At 37.7% G+C, this 19054-nt stretch overlaps 1 protein-coding gene across 1 annotated transcript in view; it reads left to right on the forward strand.

Moving 5' to 3' along the window:
• TNNI3K (TNNI3 interacting kinase) overlaps positions 1-19054 on the forward strand; it is a 305572-nt gene that overhangs the window by 16259 nt on the left and 270259 nt on the right. Inside the window, exon 4 of the mRNA XM_063624029.1 lies at positions 1118-1215. Coding sequence (XP_063480099.1) covers positions 1118-1215 — 98 coding nt within the window. The remainder of the gene's footprint in view (positions 1-1117; positions 1216-19054) is intronic.

The raw sequence follows: 19054 nt of genomic DNA on the forward strand, positions 1-19054 counted from the left end.
ACTTGAAACTTAGTACTTCTTAAACTGGTTATATGTGTATATCGTCAGTGACTTGAGCTGTTTAATAGTCTACAAAAGAATTCTATTCATACTCAATTTTCCCTTCTGCTTTGCCTTTTCCAACTTGATAATCTCAGTTTAGGCAGTAACTATCAGGCAGAATATTCCAATTGATTTAGCTTTAAATATAAGCTTCATTGTGTTCCTACCGGAAACCAAGTCACTCAGTTTGCTTGGAAATCAAAAAGCACTTTTCAATATTGGGCATGCCAGTCAGGGATTAACTTAAATTCAGAAGCACTTAAAGATTCCCCAAAATATCATCAAGCAGTTGCTTCACAATATTCAACGAGTATGTGGAAAAGTGACAAATACAAAGATAAAATCTAAAAGTAAAGATTGACTGAAGTGAAGATTAAGAGTTTAATTTGGCTTACACTTTAGTTTGTTTTGTTTATCAATGTATCTCAAGCACTTTGAATGGTGCCTGGCCTGTAATAGCCACTCAGTAAAGTTATTTAATTAATGAATGAGTCATTAATATTTATTTTGTTAATCCAAACTAAATTCATTGAACTTAACTTCTTAAAATGGAACAGAAATGTGTGTCAACTCTAACCATATTGCTTAACTATTTCTCCCGAACAAACCAAACAGACTCTGCTTAACAGATTGTTCTCTCAACTTTAAACGTGCCTTCCCAACCTTGGTTATATCCTTCATATTTCTTTGATCTAAATAAGCTCTACTGTTAATAATGTTCAGATAAATCCTCTACAATTAGAGTTTTTAATTTAAGCTTTTTCACTAATAGTTTATTATGGTGAATTCTCTTATGTGTTTATGTTTCAAAACCATCTGATGATGAGGGTACTAAATAAAAAATCTAAGACAAAGAGTCAAAATACACAGCATTTGAATAAAGTTTTATAAATGGAAAAGAAATATCCCCTAGTAATTAAGGTTGTCAATTAATAGAAAACTTTACAAATGGCCTGCAGAACAGCAGCTTGACATTTTTATACAGCTGTATGGCATTTATCATTAAGTCAAAAAGAGTCTTAAACTCACCTCATCCCCACAACGATTTAGCCTTTTTTCATTTTTTCTCTTTAAGGCAACAAATCACATATTCGAACTCTTATGTTAAAAGGGCTCCGCCCATCTCGACTGACAAGAAATGGATTTACAGCCTTGCATTTAGCAGTTTACAAGGTATGACACTTTAATTCCCATAAACACTGCATTGGAACTAAGGATAGTGTGTATCTTTAGGCTTTTTTTTTTTTTTTTTCAAGTTAGTAATCATGGAAAATTTTCAGTGACCAGAGGTGTTACATTACTAAAGGACTTCTTTCTCCTTATTGAGCAGCTATCTTCTGCATAATAGACAACATACTCTTTTTAATGCCTTCTGTATTTAACTCATTTAACTATCACAAGAACCCCATAAGTGAATATGATTATTATCCCCAAGGTTACATGGTTAGCCAGGGGTTAGCCAGGATTTAAGACAAGGCAGTCTAGTTCTGTTGCCAAAGCTCCTCATCAGAACACCATGCTGCCTCTGTGCAGAGAGAGATGAGGTTGTATTTAAAGACAAAAGAAGCACACTGAAGCTGTATTTCTTTACTGCAAATTTTTCTTAAAAAACCTTTTTGCTTTAGCTGTTTATTTTCTTATATTAGCCCCTGGCTTCAACCTAATCTCAGCATCTGATAGAATAATAAATATAATAGTGGATTGGACAAACTGGGATACTTAGTGTTGGAATTGAAAGTTGAGATTTTCATAAATATAAATTTATAAAACATACAAATTATATATGCATTGATCATTCTATAATTATAATAACAATTTCTACTTACTCTGTATTTATTATGAGCTAAATATCATACTAAGTTTAATGCATTTTAGTCATTAAAATAACTGCATATTAGGATTTATTTTACAGAAAATGCAATTAAAGACTGAACTAGATACCTGGACAATATTAGAATAGTGATTAAAGTCAAGTACAGTTGGCTCATTACTCCCAGAATCTCATTTGTATATTGCGTATTTTGTTCTTTCTCATTTTCATGCAAGTCTGTGACAGAATTTTATTTCAGTTTTGTGTGTGCAGGTGTGGGAGGAGGGACAACTTTTTGCTTGTATTAGGAACCCCCTGCACTATCTCCCTCCTCCAACTGCTAGAGAGTTTGTCATTGGGAGAGAAGAGGACCTTATTTTCCTATGATCTAGCATCACAAATTCCTGTAATTCATAGTGCAAATACTCTAAAGTTTCATCTCTTTTCATGCCCAGTCAATGCCTAGTCAATTCTTCTAATTCCTTCTGGGAGAAAGCCTCAGTTAAGTGCTAAATTGTCTTTAATACCTGTTAATTATCCTGCTAAACTACAAAACAGTCTGAGTTTCCGGTGTAGAAAACAGCATCTGATGTTGACTTTTCTTCTGAAAGGCAGGAGGTGAAAGTAGAAGAGCTCCAAGGAACAGGAAGGTAGTGATGGATAGTCATGGCACTGTATGAAACCATGAATTCTGAACCTCACCGTCTGGGAGATTTTTTCTACATTAGTTCATTTTGCAAAGGTTTAGCATGACACTGGCACACAAATGGGTTGTGAATCATTTAGTGCTACAATATTTAGAGAATATATTTCTTTAACCTCTGTTTATAATAACTAAATTTCCACTTTTAGAGTTTTCTTTGCTCTATTTTTATGTTTTCTTCTATTTTAGAGAAGGGTGCATAAACTGTAACTTTTTCACAGCAAGTTTAAATGAAAATTTAGATTCTCGGGAAAGAAAGCAGGCAAAAATATTAAAAGGCCATAAGAAAATGCATAGTTATTTTGCAAATTTCTTAACAAAGGTGAAAAACAAATTAAAGTTACTATTTCATTTTAAACACAAAAATAATATAAAGTAGTTGTGTGTCCGGAATTGGTGGGTTCTTGGTCTCACTCACTTAAAGAATGAAGCTGCAGACCCTCGCAGTGAGTGTTACAGTTCTTAAAGGCAGCGTGTCCAGGGTTTGTTCCTTCTGATATATGGATGTGTTCGGAGTTTCTTCCTTCTGGTGGGTTCGTGGTCTTGCTTGCTCAGGATTAAAGCTGCAGACCTTCGTGGTGAGTGTTACAGCTCATAAAGACAGTGTGGACCCAAAGAGTGAGGAGCAGCAAGATTTATTGCAAAGAGCGAAAGAACAAAGCTTCCATAGCGTGGAAGGGGACCCGAGCGGGTTGCCACTGCTGGCTCGGGCAGCCTGCTTTTATTCTCTTATCTGGCCCCACCCACATCCTACTGACTGGTCCATTTTACAGAGAGCCAATTGGCCTGTTTTACAGAGAGCTGATTGGTCCGTTTTGACAAGGTGTTGATTGGTGTGTATACAATCCCTGAGCTAGACACAGAAGTTCTCTACATCCCCACTAGATTAGCTAGATACAGAGTGCTGACTGGTGTGTTTACAAACCCTGAGCTAGATACAGAGTGCTGATTGGTGCATTTATAAACCTTGAGCTAGATACAGAGTACCAATTGGTGTATTCACAATCCCTTAGCTAGACATAAAGGTGCTCCAAGTCCCCACCAGATTAGCTAGATACAGAGTGCTGATTGGGTAATAAACTTGTCTTTTAGAATCAATTGACCCTCGAGTGATTTGGGTGACAGGGGAGTATATTTTTTTTAAGGCCTGTTGTAGCTGCTCGAGGAAGGCAGAAGGATTTTCTTCCTTTCCCTGAGTTATGGTGGACATCATTGAATAATTCATGGGCTTTTTTCTAATTCTCCTTAGTCCTTCTAGAACACAGGTCAACAGATGTTTATGACTCCAGTCCCCATGATCTGAGTCGAGGTCCCAGTGGGGATCCATACTGGGGATGGCTTGCTGACCGGTAGTGAATTTGTCCCTTTCTTCAGCTGTCATTCTGTCATTTACTTGACTAAGATACCAGGTGTCTCCAAACTGTCAGGCTGCAGCTAAAGCCGCATTCTTTTCATTAAAGGCCAGGGTTTGATCTAACAGTAGCATGACATCTCTCCAAGCGAGGTCAAAGGTTTGCCCTAGACCCTGTAGGACATCTGTGTACCTATCAGGATCATCTGAAAACTTCCCCAGGTCTGCAATGGTCTGCATTAAATCAGAGAGGGAGAAGGGGACATGTACCCGGGTTGGGCCAAATTCCCCTCCCCCTACAGCTTGAAGGGGACATAACCAATAGCCCGGGGTTTTTTGTGGTCCTTGGGAGATTTCTTAGCTTATTTCCTTCTGGGCAGGGGAGATTAGAGGAGAATTATCATTAATAGGAAGGGGAGCTATAAGGAGACTAGGATATGGGGGTAAGCTGAGAGGTCCTCCTGTGGGATGTAAATTGTAAGCTTTGCATAGTTGTGGATTCTCCCTCAGTGAAAAGAAAGCTTGGACATAAGGTATTTCACTCCATTTGCCTTCCCTCTTACAGAAAAGGTCAAGCTGCAGGATAGTATTATAATTAGTACTTCCCTCAGGTGGCCATTTTTCCCCATCAGAGAGAGAATATTGGGGCCAAGCCGTAGTGCAGAAAAAAATGAGCTGCCTCTTTTTCAGGGTTTGTGGGTCAAAGTGGTCCCAGTGGCTTAGGATGCATTTCAAGGGTGAGCCTGTTGGTGCCTGAGTGTTTCCCATCTGAAAGACACAACCGCCCACGGTTTTGGTTTATTTTGTTTGTCCCCCTGCCCAAGAACCTGCAATGGCTCCTGGACCCTGCTGGTCGGAATAGTTGCGCCCACCGACGCAGCAGCAGAAACACTAGTTTTCCTCCCAGACGACATGGAGAACCGAGGAAGGTCAGATTTAGTGGCCCTTATTGATGCATTCTCGAAAACCTGCACCCTTGCCTGTCCTCCTAGACCACAAGGAAGACCGACTGAGAAAAATTGGATTTAGTGGCCCTTACCGATGCATTCTCAAAAACCTGTTAGAGTCCTAAGCATTCTCCTGTTAGTATTGGGACTTTACCCCTGTCCTATAAAGATGTTATGCCCCAAAAATGAAGTGGAGGGCCATACCCTGAGGGAGGGAAAGGATCTCCAGGATTGGAGGAGTGACACCTTTTGTCCTCACTTATATGAATAGGACGGATACAATTTCTGAGGCTCCCCATATCCTACCTTCAGGAATAGCTTTTGTTAGGCCTATTAGTCTGAGGAGGGATCCTAAAATTCCAGGTAGTCCCCACTATGACGGGGCTTTGGGCAAAAATTATGTCTTTCTGGTTGGTGAGCCAAGGTGCCTAAAGAAGGTAACAGAGTCTTGGAGTTTATACTAGAAGTCATTCTTACAGGAGAAACTAGAAAAGCACCAGAGACAGGTAGCGATTTTTAGAAGCAGGACTAACCTCAGAGAAGAGAGGCGAGAGGAAGTTTGTCTGGCAGGCATTAGGACCCAGGGGGCAAGGATCAGGATAGATAGGATAGATGGGCAAGTCTTGCTTGGGCGACATGCCTTTGACAGTTCCGCTCATGGCTGCAGGGTCAACCAACTTGTTATCAGGACCCTGCAGCTGCATGGCTTCCCTCTCTGTCAACTGTCGGCTCAGCCCAGAAGTACAGGAAAAGCAGAAGCTGGTTCTAGGCAAACCAATGCTCCCAACTCCAAAGAGTCGGGTGGTTAGAGAGCCCTTTCCCAGAAAGCCTGACACTGTGTCTTTAGTCCGGCAGCTGCGCTAGTCGCTTTTAACTGGCTGACAGGTGCCTGGTATTTAGCCCCTGAATTATAAGGAAAAATAGGACAGAATAGCAAGTGAAAGGGGTCCGATGGTACTCACTGCTTGGTGATAGGTGACAGTCTCTTCGCTCAGCGATAGGCGATGGTCTCACCGCTTGGTGATAGTTGATAGTCCCTTCGTGGTTGCCAAAATGTGTCCAGAATTGGTGGGTTCTTGGTCTCACTGACTTCAAGAATGAAGCCACGGACGCTCGCGGTGAGTGTTACGTTCTTAAAGGCGGCATGTCCAGAGTTTGTTCCTTCTGATGTTTGGATGTGTTCGGAGTTTCTTCCTTCTGGTGGGTTCGTGGTCTCGCTGGCTCAGGAGTGAAGCTGCAGACCCTTGCGGTGAGCGTTACAGCTCTTAAGGTGGCACGTCTGGAGTTGTTCATTCCTCTTGGTGGGTTCGTGGTCTCGCTGGCTTCAGAATGAAGCTGCAGACCTTCACGGTGTGTGTTACAGCTCATAAAGGCAGTGTGGACCCAAAGAGTGAGCAGTAACAAGATTTATTGCAAAGAGCCAAAGAATAAAGCTTCCAAAGTGTGGAAGGGCACCCCAGTGGGTTGCCACTGCTGGCTCAGGCAGCCTGCTTTTATTCTCTTATCTGGCCCCACCCACATCCTGCTGACTGGTCCATTTTACAGAGAGCTGATTGGTCCATTTTACAGAGAGCTGATAGGTCCGTTTTGACAGGGTGCTGATTGGTGCATTTACAATCCCTGAGCTAGACACAAAAGTTCTCCACATCCCCACTAGATTAGCTAGATACAGAGTGCCGATTGGTGCATCCACAAACCCTGAGCTAGACACAGGGTGCCAATGGTGTGTTTACAAACCTTGAGCTAGATACAGAGTGCTGATTGGTGTATTTACAATCCCTCAGCTAGACTTAAAGGTTCTCCAAGTCCCCACTAGACTCACGAGCCCAGCTGGCTTCACCCAGTGGATCCAGCACCAGAGCCGCAGGTGGAGCTGCTTGCCAGTCCCATGCCATGTGCCTGCACTCCTCAGCCCTTGGGAAGTCAATGGAATGGGGCACTGTGGAGCAGGGGGTGGTGCTCTTCGGGGAGGCTTGGCCGTGCAGGAGCCCACAGCAGGGGGTTGGGGGGAAGCTCAGGCATGGCGGGCTGCAGGTCCCGAGCCCTGTCCCACGGGGAGGCAGCTAAGGCCTGGTGAGAAATCAAGCACAGCACCAGTGGGCCGGCACTGCTGGGGGACGTGGAGCACCCTCCACAGCTGCTGGCCCAGGTGCTAAGCCCCTCACTGCCCGGGGCTGGCAGGGCTGGCCGGCCACTCCAAGTGTGGGCCCCACCAAGCCCACGCCCACCCAGAACTCTAGCTGGCCCACAAGCGCCCCCGTGCAGCCCCAGTTCCCACCCGTGCCTCTCCCTCCACACCTCCCCGCAGGCTGAGGGAGCCAGCTCTGGCCTCGGCCATCCCAGGAAGGGGCTCCCACAGTGCAGCAGCATGCTGAAGGGCTCCTCAAGCGTGACCAGGGTGGGCACCGAGGCCGAGGAGGCACCAAGAGCGAGCGAGGGCTGCGAGGGCTACCAGCACACTGTCACCTCTCAGTTGTTCACATTACCAGGCATTAAACCTGGTAACCATTAAATGCATTAAACCTACTTCTAATTATCTCTTGACAGAACTACTCCAGTAAGTATATAATTCATTTTTGGCTCCAGTTCCCTTCCCCCATATAGTATTAATAACTTTTTAATTTTAATATTATTTTAAACTTACAAAAACAATTGCAAGAATAGTACAAGAAACTCCTTATCCAGGTTCATTAACTGTTTGCATTTTGTCCCATTTCCATTATTGTTTTTTTTAGAACCATTTGACAGTAAATTGTATAAAACATGCCCTGTTGCCACTTCAGTCTTCATTTCCTAAGAAGAAAATTCACTTACATAACTCCAATGCAATTATAAAATTAAAAGGAACATTGAGATGATATTAACATTGATATGATATTATAATCTATAGTTCAAATTCAAGTTTTATCAATTGTCCCAATTGTGTCATTTATAGATTATTTTTTCTTGTCTAGGATAGTATTCAACCCACAATCATGCATTTTCAGTTTTCTTATTTCTGTAATCTCCCTTACTCTGAAAGAATTTCTCACCTGATCCTTGTATTTTTTTATCTTAATATTTTTCATGCATACCAGTTATTTATACATATTTCTTTGAATTTTTTTGGTATTGCAGTCGAATTTTATTTTGTTCATAACATTCACAAAATGAATAATGTAACTCTCCCATCCTTTTGTTCGCTACATCAAATAGCTCTTTCAATTATACACCCTGGCATGCTGGGCCTGACTCATTGTTAGAGGAAAGGGGTACTGATCCAGGCCCCAGGAGAGGGTTCTTGGATCTCTCGCAAGAAAGAATTCAGGGTGAGTCCACAGTGCAAAGTAAAAGCAAGTTTATTATGAAAGTGAAGTGAAAGGACAGCTACTCCATAGACAGCCTAGGACGTTCCTGAAAGTAAGAGGAGGAGCACATCCACCCTAGGTACAATGCTCGTATATATGGGGAGATGTGTTCTGCTACAAGGGTTTGTGATAACATATTAATTTTCTTAATTACTATATTTTGCAAGAATTGATATTATTATCTTTAAAGCAAAATTAGGAATGCCTTTGTTCTACAGATATCAGGATATCTCCCAAGTCTGGGTCTGTTCAGTAAACATTATTAACTTGTTCCTTTAACTGTAAACATCTAGAGGTTAAAAATGCCTAACTTTCTGAGAATGTAACCCCATAAGTCTCAGCCTCATTTTCCTATTTTCCTAGCCCTCACTCAAAATGGAGTTGCTCACTCTGGTTTGAACGCCTCTGACATCATGACTGTATATTTTCTAATCAATAGAGTACTCTCTGCTTTCATCAATAAAAGTGAAGCAGATATTTAGCTTTTTAATGCCACATGAATGATTAATCCTCATACATCTTTTTTTGTTTTGTTTTAGTTTGTTGAGTTTTTCACAGGGTTTAGTTTTATTGAGGTTTAATATATACCAAATACAATTATCAATTTTAAGTCTACAATTGTTAGCTTTTGAAAATGTATGTAATAATGTAACCATCATCACAATCATGTTATAGGACATTTCTACTATACCAAAAAGTTCCCTCATGCTATTTTGCAGTCAATCTCCTTCTCACCTGGTCTCTGGAAACAAGTGTTTTCTATCACTATAGTTTTCTCTTTTCTAGAATTTTAAATACATTTATTACATCCAGTATGTTTTCTTTTCTATATGGTTTCTTGCACTTACCATAATGCTATTGGGATTCACCCATGTTGTATATTCTGTAATTAATGCTTTTCTTGTAGAATTGTATTCCCTTATATGGATATACCACAATTTGTTTACCATTTACCTGCTGATGGACATTTTTCCAGATTTTGACCATTATAAACAAAGCTGTTTTGAACACTCACATACAGGTATTTGTTTGAACATATGTTTTTATTTCTCCTGGGAAATACCTAAAAGTGGAATTGCTGAGTCACATAATAAGTACATGCTTAATTTTATGAGAAACTACCAAACCTTTTAACAAACTAGCAATTCCTTCCTACATTCCCATCAGCAAGGTATGAGAGCTGTAGTTTTTTCACATCCTTTCCAGCACTTGGTGTGGTCAGTCTTTTTTTTTTTTTTTTTTTTTTTTGGATATTCTATTGGATGAATTTTAGTATTTCATTATAATTTTAATTTGCATTTCCTTGATGACTAAAGAGGTTGAATAGGTTTTTATGTGCTTATTAGGCATCCTTTGTTTTTTAATGTAGTGTCTGTTAAATCTTTTTCCCATTGGTAATTTTGTTTATTATTTTCTTGAATTGTGAGAGATCTTTATCTATTCTCATACAATTCTTTTCTTGAATATACTTTTGCAAAAATTTATTTCAGTCTATGACTTGCCTTTTCATTTTCATAACAGTGTCATTTGAAGAGTAAAAGTTTTTTGCATTATTTTTAAACTTATGACTATAGTGATTACCATACAGTTATAGATTCTCAACATTTCGTAGTCCACTCCCTGCTAATATTGATCTACTTCACTTAAAATATAAGAACCTTCCAGTAGTATAGTTTCATTTTATCTTCATTCTTTGTGCCATTGTTGCCATATAAATTGCATCTATACATGATAAGAACCTAAATATATTATTAGAATTTTTGTGTTAAACATTTTTATCTTTTAAAGAAATTAATAAGAGAGAAAATATGCTTTTCAGAAGTTTGATTATAATAATCCTATATTTGGTTTTCTCTGTTTAAAGCTATTTGAGATTCATTGAGTTTTTATACCTGTAAATTTATGGTTTCATCAAATTCAGAAGTTTTGACCATTAGTTTTTCAAATACGTATGTTATATTGTTGGATAATTTTCCACATATCACTGAGTCTGCTTTTTTTTCTTTCTTCTTCTTTCTTTCTGTTCTCTAAATTAGATTATTTCTACTTATTTGAATTCAAGTTCACAAACCACTTCTCTGCTGTCTCCAATCTGATAATAATCCACCAGTGAATTATTCATTTTGGTTATTTACTTTTCTGTTCTAGGATTTTTATTTATTAAGATTAATTAAGATATAATTTCAATTTCTCTGCTATGATGACACATCTGTTATTTCATTTTTCCATATTTTCCTTCAATGTTTTGAACCTATTATTTGTGACTACTTTAAATGTGCAATCTGCTGTTTTCAACATCTAGATTAGCTCAGTATTTGTTTCTATTTCATGTTGACTACAGAGCACATTTTTCTGTTTCTTCATATATCAATTAATTTTTTATTGAAAGCTAGAAATTATGTATTATGTGTTATAGGAAATCTTTATCATGTCATCTTCCTTTAAAGAATGTTGAGTTTTTTTATGTTTGTTTTTGTTTCATTTTTGGTGGGCAGTTACATTTCTGGTGGATACATTTCAATCAAATCAGTCTTGATTTGATTTTTTGTTAGGCTGAAGCTATTTCAGTTTGAACTTAGCCTCTTGGCCTACCTCTTTTTTTTTTTTTTCTTTTTTTTGAGACGGAGTCTCGCTCTGTTGCCCAGGCTGGAGTGCAGTGGCGTGATCTCGGCTCGCTGCAAGCTCCACCTGCTGGTTCACGCCATTCTCCTGCCTCAGCCTCCGGAGTAGCTGGGACTACAGGCGCCCGCCACCACGCCCGGCTAATTTTTTGTATTTTTAGTGGAGACGGGGTTTCACTGTGTTAGCCAGGATGGTCTCAATCTCCTGATCTCGAGATCCACCCATCTCGTCCTCCTAAAGTGCTGGGATTACAGGCGTGATCCACCATGCCCGGCCGCCTCTTGGCATACCTCTTATTCTAGCATGTGGTTCTCACACCTGTACATGGTACTTACTCCTAAAGTATGGTTTTTTGGCATGTCATCTGAATTCCCAAGCCTTACTGAGAGACTCAGTAAAGTCTCTTCATACCAGCTGACGGGAGTTCCAAAATCCCCCAGTACTACATGATCTCCAGGATCACCACCATTCACCTTTTAGCAATAAATCAGGTGATCTTCTCTAGATCTTCCAGAATATTTCTCTGTGCTTATGCAGCCCAGCTCAAGGATTCATAATGGATCTCCATGCAGATTTCTGCAGCACCCTCTCTGTGCAGCTTCTTCTTCTCAGTTACCCTGCTCCACAAATACAGCCCCTTCATAATATCAGAACTCTCGTTTACACTCTTAACTCAGTGAGACTTCCTACTATGCTTTGTGGCAGAAAAGTATTTCAGGCAGAAAACCATGGCAATCATGGGGTATTGTGTGACTTGCTTTATATCTTTCTCTTATAGGACACAGCTGTTTGCTCATGCTCTTCAGTGCTTGAGAACAGTTATGTCATATATTTTGTTCCATTTTGTAGATTTTATTTGCCAGTAGAAAAAGTCTATATAAGTTGTTCTGTCATGCCCATATCTACTTTTCCATTGCTTCCAAAATGATCTGAATGAAACAGAAATCTATGATACCAGTGCTCACTGTAACACTTACTATTGTCACCCACTGCCTATATAATGACATTCAAACTCCTAAATAAGAAACTCAAGATCCCTTAATTTATAACTTTTCTGGAATCACTTTCCATACTCTTTCCCTGTAGTCTCTGCCTGTTCAACCCTAATGGTTTTCAATTTAATGTGCATGAGGATCATACAGTAACATATGTTTAAAATGAATATTTCCCTTTCTACTTTACTCTTATTTAAATTGGTACATCTAGGGTATTCTAGAAATCTAAGTTTTTAACAAACAACCTAGGAATTTTGATGTAAGCAATCTAAGTCTACATATTGAGGATTACTGTTCAAGCGTGGCAACTCAAATTATGGTCATATGATCAGTAGCATCCACCTCAACTAAAAGATTTCAGAAATGCTGCTCTCATTTCCTTTCTAGCCCTATTCAACCAGTACTATTCAGGGGTTTCTAGAGAAACTTAACCAATAGGATCGATCTATCTATCTATCTATCTATCTGTCTATCTATCTATCTATCTAGAGACATATTTATCATAGGAACTGGCTCACACTATTATGGAGCCCAAAAGTCCCACGATCTTCCATCTATAAGCTGGAGAATCAGGAAAGCTGATAGTATGATTTGGTCCATGTCCAAAGACTTGAGAACCAGGGGAGACTATGGTGTAAATCCTAGTCTAAGTCTAAAGGCCCAAGAACGAGGATCAGTGATGTCTGAAGGCAGAATATGGATGTCTCAGCTCAAATAAAAACAAATTCACCTTCCCTCTGCCTTGTAGTTCTATTCAGGCCTTCCAAGGATTAGATGATGCCCACCCATATTGGTGAGGGCGACCTTCTTTACTCAGTCTACTAATGAAAATGCTGGCAGGGCATAGTGGCTCATGCCTATAATCCCATCGCTTTGGGAGGCTGAGGCAGGTGGATCACTTGAGCTCAGGAGTTTGAAACTAACAGGGTGAAACCTCGTCTCTACTAAAAATACAAAAATTAGCCAGACGTGGTGGTGCGTGCCGATAGTCCCAGCTACTTGGGAGGCTAAGGTGGGAGAATCACTTGAAGCCAGGAGGTGGAGATTGCAGTGAGCTAAGATTGTGCCACTGTACTCCAGCTGGGCAATAGAGCAAGACCGTGTCTTGTTTGTTTGTCCCAAAAACAAACAAACAAACAAAAACCTAATGCCTTCTGGAAATACTCTCACAGCCACCCAGAAATAATGTTTTACTAGCTATCTAGGCATCCCTTAACCCAGTCAAGTTGACACCTAAAATTAAGCATCACAACCAGAATGTACATTTTTTAAAAAATCCCAGCTGATGTATTTGTAGACTAAAGTTTGAAGATTGCCATTTTAGATAACTCCATTCTTTAGGCCAAACAGTTCCACACGTCTTTATTTTTGTTCTTATAATTTTTTCTGCTTAAATATTTTTTTAATTTCTTTTCCTGATGCAAAATTATTGCTTATTTAAAACCAAGATAAATTGAGTTTTATTGAACTCGCAGACAGAAATTATTGCACTCTCTTTTGGGTTTCAGTTATTAAGTTTACATTATCTTTTATTGTAGCACTTATAATTATTTATTTATTTGCATATTTCAAATGTTGGTCTGTGAACTTTAGACACTGGGAGTAAGTCTTTTTCTTTGATTCCTCAGTATATGGGACCTGTAAAGGATCCTTGAGAAATACTTGTTTGGAAATTAGTGAATGTCCAAACATTAGAAGAAATAATACTTGACATTTGTTGATATCATGTAGCTTAAGACTGTCAGCTTAGAAGCTAGAATGCTTCTGTTCATATCTCAGTTATGAGACTTGCTAATTATGCATATTTAGGCAAATTGAGTTTTCCTTATGCTCCTCAATTTTCTAACCTCTAAAATGAAGCAGATGGAATTATCTATTTTATTGTGTAGTTTAGAGTTTTAAGGAAACAAATCATATACAGTACTTAGCAAAATACCTAGCATATAGTAAATACTTAATAAAAATTAACCATTATTATTGTTGAACTCTAACTTTGACAAACATTTATTGGAAACTAACATGTTTTTTCATTTTGCATAGAAAAATTAAAAGAAATGGGTTGGATTTTCTGGATTATTACATTCTAAAGAGATGAGAGAAGGTAATCCTAATATTATAAAAGAAATGGCATCTATAGTTAGATCAATGGACTCCAAACATCTTTTATCACGTGCTCTATAAAATTAGCACCCCCAAACACATATGCATGTTCATAAATTGTATACATTAACAAAAAAACCCATCAGTTAATAGCTTAAGACAAAATCTACTCTTTGGAAGACAACCAGTGTTAAAGTTTGTAGCTATACATTTATATTTCAAATAGCCTTTTTGATTATATAAAATATTTTGACAAGTTTATTACAAATATGATTAGATTAGAAAATTGATTTATATGAAGCTCAGATTGGTAGAAAAAAGTACCAGCTTTTTCTTTGCTGCTTCTCACCTTAGTAATATATATGTTGTGTATTTTCTTCACAGGATTCTTTTAAAGATACCTGCCAATTTTGTCTATTCAGTTAAAGTGTTTACTTAGTTAAAATTTGATATTAAAATGTATAAACTCACTTACTTTGGCTCACATAAGCTATAGCACATCCCCAATAACTGAAAGCTAAGAAAAAAAAAGAGTGAGAGGCAGCTCTCAGTCCTTTCCCATGTAGAATTTTAAGTATATATTACACTTTGGGTACTATATATGACACATGACTAGCTGATATATGAACTGAAGCCTCTAGTGTAAATTTACATGTTAAACATGAATGAAACTTCATTTATCTTTATATATAAATGTATATAAGTAGATTTTCTAATTCTTTTTGTACCCTAATGAATTTTATTACAAGATTCCTGTCACATTTATATCCCTCTATAGGGCATACTTCTTTAGGTGGTATCTAAATTGTATTCCTAAAATGAAACACAAGACTTTGGGGAAAAAATTGAGACCTCTCATATAGTTTAGAAGATCTTAATTGAGAAAGCTAATGAACAAAATCCTATTAGACCATCTAATTTAGCCTTACATGTAACTCTCATTCAATAGGCAGACAAGCCACTTAATGAAATTTCTTTAGTGAGAAAGAAGTCGCATTTTGATTCATTAACTTCTCTTTAACATTTCTTATGATAAAGGCAGATATTGAATGGTAATGGTCATTTATCCCATCCTATATATTTCTTGCAAGATCTAATTCCAATCATTCAGAAACAACTCATTTTATATATGTATTACAAAAGGGAAGGACATGAATGGGGGACAAATCGAATTAAACCTATGTTGCCTGGCTTACCAGACCTAGGTATTTTTTGCTACATAACGGTGCCCATCAGAAAACTCTGTGTTTTGTATCAGTGGCGATTCGTAGCCTGAATCATTGTATTAATATCTTTTATGCTGACTTTTTTTCCCTCCTTAGCACATACATTAGATTGCAAAGTTGAAATTTTATTTTTAACTATCCTGAAACTAAAGACCCAAAGTAAGTGTTTCATAGTTTCTAAATGCTGTCGATTTAGACCAAGGTTCAACAGCCTTGGCACTACTGACAATTTGGATTGGATAATTCTTTGCCGTGGGAGGCCGTCCTTTGTGTTATAAAAATGTTTAGCAGCATCCCTGTCCTCTGTTCTCTAGATGACAGCAGCCACTTCCCTCATGCCCAGTTGTGAGTACCAATAATATCTCCAGATATCACTCCTGAGAGGCAAAAATCACTCCCAGTTGAGAACAACTGATTTAGAGGACAGATTTCAATATTCATTAACTTAAATGGATTTTTTAAATCTTAATTACCTTTATATTTGAACAAATAAAGTTTCCTGATTAAAGATTGCATTTTCCCTAAATGGGAATTTGACAAGATAGTAATAAGAAATAATTTGAAGAAAAAAAAAACTCCAAAAAAAAGAATCCCACTTTTTGCATATTTAACCAAATTCTCCAGTTAATGATGACTTTTAAACACTTTAATAGTAGATTTTCACTTAAGAAACTAGAGAAAATTTTTACTCATAAATTACAGCAATCATTAAGATAGCTTGTTTATATGCACATTTCCCTTTAGTAATGAAATATTTCATAGTCTCTTTCTAAATGAACATGTTCTCAATAAAAAGTTAATAGGATCCTGGCTGAAGATGGTAATTTGTAATTTATGCTTCAATTCTTACACCAGACAGTAGTATTTCCTGGAAAACCTTCTCTGATCCCTCCCAACTTTGGGTTAGGTATTGCTGCCTTGTACTCTCTTAGCTCCTAGTGCTTATTATACTGTGTATGCTACTGTATATTATTACTTAGTTAAATCTTTATATCTTCCTCTATATTAGGGGTCACAAGCCCACATATTTTAAGGATGACATAAGTAAATGAAAGTGTTAGATAATACAACAGACAATGATAAATGGAAACTAAAACTCAAGACTGAATGTTTTTGAGATACAAGAGAGTGGCAAAGACTGTGGTAACTTAGAAAACATATGCCCCATGTAAAGGGAATGGTCACTCTTCAGCTTCAGCTAATCATTGTCATGTAAAAATGTAGACCCATTATTTCCCAATTTCAGAGAATCATAAATTATGTGAAGTTTCCTAATATTTAAATGCTGGCCATTAATACAGATTTTTAGTCCTAAATACTCAACAGGCTAAGCCATATATATTTCCATTTCTCTTGTAGCCTGTTTGTAATCTCTGATAGTAATTATGAGCATCAGCAAGGCGGAGATCAGATCCAAGTTGCTTATCATCTTATTCTGAGTGCTTAGAACAACGCTTGATATATATACATTAATAAATCGATGTTTTATAAGTGAAGAATGAAGTTATAGTTCTCTGGTAACTGGGGGGAAGCAAAGTGTTTCAAAGGAGGTAGGATCAGGTTGACAATGGGCAAAATAGTGTCCTATTTGGGCCATTAGAATAGGAAATTAGGAAATTGTCAGATATCTCTTTAAGAGATATTTTAGTAAATTTTTGGGAGAAGAGGATATAAAAAAGGGTTGAAAATAAACAGAGTTAGGGAAATGGAGGCAATAAACATTAATTGCTCTTCCAAAAAGTATGAGATTGGGCAATATTTGAGGAATGGCCAGATCAGGAAGGTTTCTGAAACAGCATTGTCCTATCTTTTTAAACTCTTGCTCCTTGAATAAACATAAAAGTTCAGAGTTTGTTTAAATGTTATTTTGAAACTTTAAAATCGATATTATGTTACAGCTAAAAACAAATTTAAAAAATTAGAATATTCATTATGCCTTTTCAAGTAGCAGGTATTTACTTCCCCTGCCCCACTGCAATAGGTAGAGATTCTTATTATCCTCTTCCTGTTAAATCATCTCTATATTATTAAATGAGAGATGATTTAAGGATGTTCAAAGGCCAATTGGAAGCAGCCTGCAGGGAGAAAGACATTATGGAAAATGAGAAAATAGAAGAAGGAGGGTTGGCAGAGGTGAGGGGAAAAAATAGGTCCAAAGCAAGGGTACAGATACTCAATCTAAGAGTGTGTTACTTCTCTTTTTTTCTTTTTTTTTCCAAAATTTCAAGCAAAGTCAAGTATTTCCACCGCACTGAAACTCTTAAAAACTGATATCTTTTGCGAAAATAAATCCAGAATTATTTCAACAAGAGTCGTATAGGTATGAACCTTTGTGAGTGAGCAGTTAGTTTCATACTGATTAATGGATACTTTCACTGGGGGTGTCTATGATGCACGAGGCAGCTCTAGTCCATTAAATTTTAATGCCTGGAACTAAGTACATTTCATACTGAAGCCCTGAATAGTTCCTTGTCCTAAAGGAAAACTTAATAATATTCTTCAAAGCCTCCAAAATTACTTTTCTAAAAAAACGTTTTTCTTTATAAAAACACATGAACTTTAACAATTGCTATGCTGGTGAAGAAAAAATATACTTAAGAGAAACATAGTTTAAAAACATTTATTTATATGTCCCTATTTTATATCCAGAAACTTAGTTTTCTTTCCAGTCAAAGTACAGCTGCTTCTTGGAGTTTGGTATGACACTTGAGGGAATATTACAGGTGAATAAGATATTAACAAAAAAATTTAGCCCAACACTGTAACCCTGCAGATAAAGAAATGGAAGTATTTTTTGACTAAACATCTCTTGGGACGGAGTGGGCTGAGTCATAGGGTGAATATTCTCATAGAGGTAGGCGAATCTTGGGGGTGATACATTTAATATGAATATATGCTTACACCTGTAAGTATCTTGAGTTTATAAGTATTTGCACATACATTATGTCATTTGATCTTTAAATCTTGTAAGATAAGTAAGGTAGGTATTATATTTCTTTTTACACAAATGAGGAATATAAGGTCGGGGCTGATACATGAAAGACAAATTATTAGCAGTTGAAGGGTAATTGGGGGAGAGGGAGAAATAACAATGTATTAGTGGGCTTCATCCCTGGGATGCAAGGCTGGTTCAACATACTCAAATCAATAAATGTAATCCAGCATATAAACAGAACCAAAGACAAAAACCACATGATTATCTCAATAGATGCAGAAAAGGCCTTTGACAAAATTCAACAACACTTCATGCTAAAAACTCTCAATAAATTAGGTATTCATGGGACGTCTCTCAAAATAATAAGAGCTATCTACGACAAACCCACAGCCAATATCATACTGAATGGGCAAAAACTGGAAGCATTCCCTCTGAAAACTGGCACAAGACAGGGATGCCCTCTCTCACCGCTCCTATTCAACATAGTGCTGGAAGTTCTGGCCAGAGCAATCAGGCAGGAGAAGGAAATAAAGAGTATTCAATTAGGAAAAGAGGAAGTCAAATTGTCCCTCTTTGCAGATGACATGATTGTGTATCTAGAAAACCCCATTGTCTCAGCCCAAAATCTCCTTAAGCTGATTAGCAACTTCAGCAAAGTCTCAGGATACAAAATTAATGTACAAAAATCACAAGCATTCTTGTACACCAATCACAGACAAACAGAGAGCCAAATCATGAGTGAACTCCCATTCACAATTGCTTCCAAGAGAATAAAATACCTAGGAATCCAACTTACAAGGGATGTGAAGGACCTCTTCAAGGAGAACTACAAACCACTGCTCAGTGAAATAAAAGAGGATACAAACAAATGGAAGAACATTCCATGCTCATGGGTTGGAAGAATCAATATCGTGAAAATGGCCATACTGCCCAAGGTAATTTATAGATTCAATGCCATCCCCATCAAGCTACCAAT

The sequence above is a fragment of the Symphalangus syndactylus genome, chromosome 12, assembly GCF_028878055.3.
Source record: "Symphalangus syndactylus isolate Jambi chromosome 12, NHGRI_mSymSyn1-v2.1_pri, whole genome shotgun sequence".
NCBI lineage: Eukaryota > Metazoa > Chordata > Mammalia > Primates > Hylobatidae > Symphalangus > Symphalangus syndactylus.